We start from the raw sequence: 5,891 nt of genomic DNA on the forward strand, positions 1-5,891 counted from the left end.
CTACCAGGGGCAAGCAAGTAATTTGCTGGTGCTATTACAGAATTGGCATGGGAAGGCCTGTCTACCTACCAGGGACAAGCAAGTAATTTGCTGGGACTATTACAGAATAGGCTTGGGAAGGCCTGTCTACCTACCAGGGGCAAGCAAGTAATTTGCTGGGGCTATTACAAAATAGGCTTGGGAAAGCCTGTCTACCTACCAGGGGCAAGCAAGTAATGTGCAGGGGCTATTAGAGAATTGGCTTGGGAAGGCCTACGTACCTACCAGGGGCAAGCAAGTAATTTGCTGGGACTATTACAGAATGGCTTGGGAAGGCCTGTGTACCTACCAGGGAGAAATAAGTCATGGGAAGAAGCGATGAGAGAATAGGCTTGGGAAGGCCAGTCTACCTACCAGGGGCAAGCAAGTAATGTGCAGGGGCTATTAGAGAATTGGCTTGGGAAGGCCTATCTACCTACCAGGGGCAAGCAAGTAATTTGCTGGGACTATTACAGAATAGTCTTGGGAAAGCCTGTCTACCTACCAGGGGCAAGCAAGTAAAGTGCAGGGGCTATTAGAGAATTGGCTTGGGAAGGCCTGTCTACCTACCAGGGGCAAGCAAGTAATGTGCTGGGGCTATTCGAGAATTGGCTTGGGCTATAAGAGAATTGGTTTGGGAAGGCCTGTCTACCTACCAGGGGCAAGCAAGTAATTTGCTGGGACTATTACAGAATAGTCTTGGGAAAGCCTGTCTACCTACCAGGGGCAAGCAAGTAATGTGCAGGGGCTATTAGAGAATTGGCTTGGGAAGGCCTGTCTACCTACCAGGGGCAAGCAAGTAATGTGCTGGGGCTATTCGAGAATTGGCTTGGGCTATAAGAGAATTGGTTTGGGAAGGCCTGTCTACCTACCAGGGGCAAGCAAGTAATGTGATGGGGCTATTCTAGAATTGGCTTGGGCTATAAGAGAATTGGTTTGGGAAGGCCTGTCTACCTACCAGGGGCAAGCAAGTAATGTGCAGGGGCTATTAGAGAATTGGCTTGGGAAGGCCTATCTACCTACCAGGGGCAAGCAAGTAATTTGCTGGGACTATTACAGAATAGTCTTGGGAAAGCCTGTCTACCTACCAGGGGCAAGCAAGTAATTTGCTGGGGCTATTACAGAATAGGCTTGGGAAGGCCAGTCTACCTACAAGGGACAAGCAAGTAATTTGCTGGGGCTATTACAGAATAGGCTTGTGCTATAAGAGAATTGGTTTGGGAAGGCCTGTCTATCTACCAGGGGCAATCAAGTAATTTGCTGGGACTATTACAGAATAGGCTTGGGAAGGCCTGTCTACCTACCAGGGAGAAATAAGTCATGGGCTGAAGCGATGAGAGAATAGGCTTGGGAAGGCCTATCTACCTACCAGGGGGAAGCAAGTAATTTGCTGGGACTATTACAGAAAAGGCTTGGGAAAGCCTGTCTACCTACCAGGGGCAAGCAAGTAATTTGCTGGGACTAGTACAGAATAGGCTTGGGAAAGCCTGTCTACCTAACAGGGGCAAGCAAGTAATGTTTATGGGCTATTAGAGAATTGGCTTGGGAAGGCCTGTCTACCTACCAGGGGCAAGCAAGTAATGTGCTGGGGCTATTCGAGAATTGGCTTGGGCTATAAGAGAATTGGTTTGGGAAGCCTGTCTACCTACCAAGGGCAAGCAAGTAATGTGATGGGGCTATTCTAGAATTGGCTTGGGCTATAAGAGAATTGGTTTGGGAAGGTCTGTCTACCTACCAGGGGCAAGCAAGTAATTTGCTGGGGCTATTACAGAATAGGCTTGGGAAGGCCAGTCTACCTACCAGGGACAAGCAAGTAATTTGCTGGGACTAATACAGAATAGGCTTGGGAAAGCCTGTCTACCTACCAGGGGCAAGCAAGTAATGTTTACGGGCTATTAGAGAATTGGCTTGGGAAGGCCTGTCTACCTACCAGGGGCAAGCAAGTAATTTGCTGGGACTATTACAGAATGGCTTGGGAAGGCCTGTCTACCTACCAGGGGCAAGCAAGTAATGTGCAGGGGCTATTAGAGAATTGGCTTGGGAAGGCCTGTCTACCTACCAGGGACAAGCAAGTAATTTGCTGGGGCTATTACAGAATAGGCTTGTGCTATAAGAGAATTGGTTTGGGAAGGCCTGTCTACCTACCAGGGGCAAGCAAGTAATTTGCTGGGACTATTACAGAATAGGCTTGGGAAGGCCTGTCTACCTACCAGGGAGGAATAAGTCATGGGCTGAGGCGATGAGAGAATAGGCTTGGGAAGGCCTATCTACCTACCAGGGGCAAGCAAGTAATTTGCTGGGACTATTACAGAATAGGCTTGGGAAAGCCTGTCTACCTACCAGGGGCAAGCAAGTAATTTGCTGGGACTATTACAGAATAGGCTTGGGAAAGCCTGTCTACCTACCAGGGGCAAGCAAGTAATGTGCACGGGCTATTAGAGAATTGGCTTGGGAAGGCCTGTCTACCTACCAGGGGCAAGCAAGTAATGTGCAGGGGCTATTAGAGAATTGGGTTGGGCTATAAGAGAATTGGTTTGGGAAGGTTAGGGTTAGGTGAGTGAAAGGATCCCTCCGATTTGAGGAGGGGAATGCACGGGCCATCCCTTCATTGGTCGTCTGGTAGCGAGCCAGCCGGCGACGCTTACCGTATTGGACTTCTGTCCATTGTTCGTTCTCCATTTGCGTTAGTTTTATTCTTTTAATGAAGTTTTTAATTGTTTTTAATGAAGTTTAATGAAGTTTTTAATTGTTTTTAATGAAATTTCTAATTGTTTTTAAATGTATTTTTTATGAAAAATTGAAAAAAATACCAAAAAAAATATATGATTGGCCAATAATTAATTGTGTGCCTGACAACGTTTCGGCTCTCCAGAGCCTTCCTCAGGTCAATGGCACACTAAAAATATTTAATTCAATTGTTTTTCTATTATATTTTCTTTAATTAGTCTTCTCCTGTTATTTTAAATGATGTTCACTGTTTGGTGTCTTGTCTGTACCTGATTGTGTTCACTGGTTGTCTGTCTTTTATAGCTTTCCCCAATGTTCATTAAATGTCTTGTATTTTTATTCTTGAATTTTATTTCACTTGTTTTGTAAGTTAATGGCATTAGTGTATTTAATTAATTTAACTACTTTTTAACCTATTTTTAGTCTTCCCATATGATCTTAATTGTATTTCAATATTTTTTACATGTATATTTTTTAACATAATTCTATTCTTAAGGATTATTTATTTCTTATAATGCTAGATGAAATTTAACTTTTATTTATTGTGTTTAACTTGTTTTTCTTGTGTTTTCTAGGTGTGTTGGGGTTAGGATGTGGACTAGGGTTGGGGATACTGGATTGGGGTTAGGGGATACTGGATTGGGGTTAGGGTTTAGGGTTTAGGGCTAGGGTTTGGAGATGTTAGGGTTAGGGTTTAAGGTTGGGGGATAGGAAATGTTGTGGTTAGGGTTTGTGGTCTGGGGTTAGGAGATGTTTTGGGCTAGGGTTGTGGTTTGTGGTTAGGATGTAGGGTTTGGGTGAGGAATGTATTTTAAATCCAGGTAAGTATAATTAGTTTGGATACAGGTAAGTATGTTTAATTTAGATTCAAGTAAATTTTATTATTCATGGTAAGTATATGTTTGTTTCTGTTTTTTGTTTGTCCTTGTTGTGGTTTTTATAGCATAGTGCTAATGAGGTTTAAATTTAATTGTAATTGTCTTCCTTCTTTCTTTCCTAGATGGCGATGTTCCCATTTTTAAAGTGGATATGGTAAGTTTCTGTCTGTCATTATATTGTTATAGGTAAAGTTTTGCACCAATGAATTATCATAAGTTTTGCTGTTTCTGTTGTCCATTGTATTTGGTTTTGTTCTACTTCGAATTTTTCCGCTTCCAAAGGTAAAATATGGCTCACATTTTGGTTGATGTATGCATTTAGTTCTCGTAAATTTTTCTTTTCGGTTTCTGGCAATTCCATTGAGTAATTTACCTTTTGTACTCTGACAAAAGCATCCGGAAATGCTCTCTTTGTAGCTCTGATTGCTGATTGTAGGTTTTTGATTGTCGTTTCTATTTTGTTTTTCCGGCTTTCCATCCCGAATGATAAAATCACTTCTTCAACAAATAAGTCCTCTGGTACCTCTACCTTTTCCATCATTTCCTTGCAATGCCGAAAGTGGCCACCAGGAAAACTATCAATTTGAATATCTTTCACATAAATTTTAGGAATGCGAGCCAAATTTGCATCTCCCACTATCAGGAATTTTTCTCTGGGTTCGAATTTCCATTCTTTTGTCTTTCTTGTGGAATCTTCATGTCTAGTCACTTTAGTGCTTCTTCTGAGACTCCTTGGTGTATTATTTGTTGTGTTCAATGTTGTCTCTGATTTCTGTTCCTCTTCCTCTATCTCTGTTATTGTTCCTTCCTTCTCTTCTATTTCATCCTTTTCTTCAAAGTCTGTTTCTGTATCTTCTTCTACATCTGTTCCTGGTACCTCTAACATCATAGACAAAAATTTGTCAATCTCTGCTTCTGAATCTTCTCTTTCCTCCTCTGTTTCTGTGTCCAGTTCTTCTTGTAGTGACATATGTTTTGTTTTTTTCTTATGTTTCTTGGGTGTTTCTATTGTTTTCATCTTGTTCTCACCTCTTGGTCTTAGAGTATTCTGTTGGACTCTGTTTATTTGTGGTTCTTCCGTATTTGTCCCACTCTCTTGTGTACTTCTCATAGTGTTTGTCTCTTTTTCTTGTGTCATTTTTTCTTTTGTTTTCTGTCGTTGTTGTTTTGGAGTTCCTGAAACTCCAGGTCGTTCTATACTGTTTTCAATCTGAGTTGCATTTGTTTTTTCTCTGTTGTTTGTCTGTTGTGTCCTCTGATTTGTTTTCTTTAGTTCTGGAAAATCATCATTTTGTAGCAAGAAAGTCTCTGTTTCTTTTCGACTGTCCCATTCAACTGTTATTAGTGCTTCTGCATGGTCTATTTCCATTTGTTTAATTCTGGGTGTATTTCTTTTTGCCCATCTCACTGCAGTCTCAAATGCCTTCTTCCATTCGGTTGTCAACAGTCCTTGTAGTTCCTTCAATAACTCAGGTAACACAGTCTCATAATGAGTCGTCAGAATTTGACAAGTTGTGTGTCCCCAGTTATAAGCATTTCCCATAATTAGGTCTAGTGTGGTTTCGTTGGGTATCGCAGGTTTTATCATGTTAGTCAGCGTGTTTACCATCCTCTTTATTGTTTTTGGTTGAGGTATATTTTCTTTGACATTCACATTTTGTAAATGATGTACAATTTTAATGATCTGATGCAGTTTACGGACCAATGTCCTCAAATTAGGGTTGGCTGGTTCTCTAAGAATCTCTTCATCGTCCATTCTTGTATTCTTTGTTTTGTTTTTGTGTAGTTCAACATTTTGTGTCCATTGTTTGTCTTTATTAGGTCTTTGTTGATACCGATTTTGTCTCATCATGTCCGCATATGCGGGTCTTTGGCGACGGCCATTTTGGTTGAAGGGAGGCACTGGCCGGTTTAGGTGAGTGAAAGGATCCCTCCGATTTGAGGAGGGGAATGCACGGGCCATCCCTTCATTGGTCGTCTGGTAGCGAGCCAGCCGGCGACGCTTACCGTATTGGACTTCTGTCCATTGTTCGTTCTCCATTTGCGTTAGTTTTATTCTTTTAATGAAGTTTTTAATTGTTTTTAATGAAGTTTAATGAAGTTTTTAATTGTTTTTAATGAAATTTCTAATTGTTTTTAAATGTATTTTTTATGAAAAATTGAAAAAAATACCAAAAAAAATTTATATGATTGGCCAATAATTAATTGTGTGCCTGACAACGTTTCGGCTCTCCAGAGCCTTCCTCAGGTCAATGGCACACTAAAAAT

The 5,891-nt window shown here is 41.2% G+C and overlaps 1 protein-coding gene across 1 annotated transcript; it reads right to left on the reverse strand.

The window, feature by feature from the left end:
- Window positions 1–2,855: 2,855 nt before the first annotated feature.
- On the reverse strand, window positions 2,856–5,664 carry LOC130911320 (uncharacterized). The gene has a single exon (XM_057829203.1). The coding sequence runs from the start codon at window positions 5,662–5,664 to the stop codon at window positions 3,796–3,798; it is 1,869 nt and encodes a 622-aa protein (XP_057685186.1). The 3' UTR covers window positions 2,856–3,795.
- Window positions 5,665–5,891: the final 227 nt, after the last annotated feature.

The sequence above is a fragment of the Corythoichthys intestinalis genome, unplaced genomic scaffold (genome assembly GCF_030265065.1).
Source record: "Corythoichthys intestinalis isolate RoL2023-P3 unplaced genomic scaffold, ASM3026506v1 HiC_scaffold_27, whole genome shotgun sequence".
Taxonomy (NCBI): Eukaryota; Metazoa; Chordata; class Actinopteri; order Syngnathiformes; family Syngnathidae; genus Corythoichthys; species Corythoichthys intestinalis.

Excerpts from the sequence above, each read along its gene's own strand:
- LOC130911320 (XM_057829203.1), bottom strand. The coding sequence starts at position 5,664 with ATGGAGAACGAACAATGGACAGAAGTCCAATACGGTAAGCGTCGCCGG.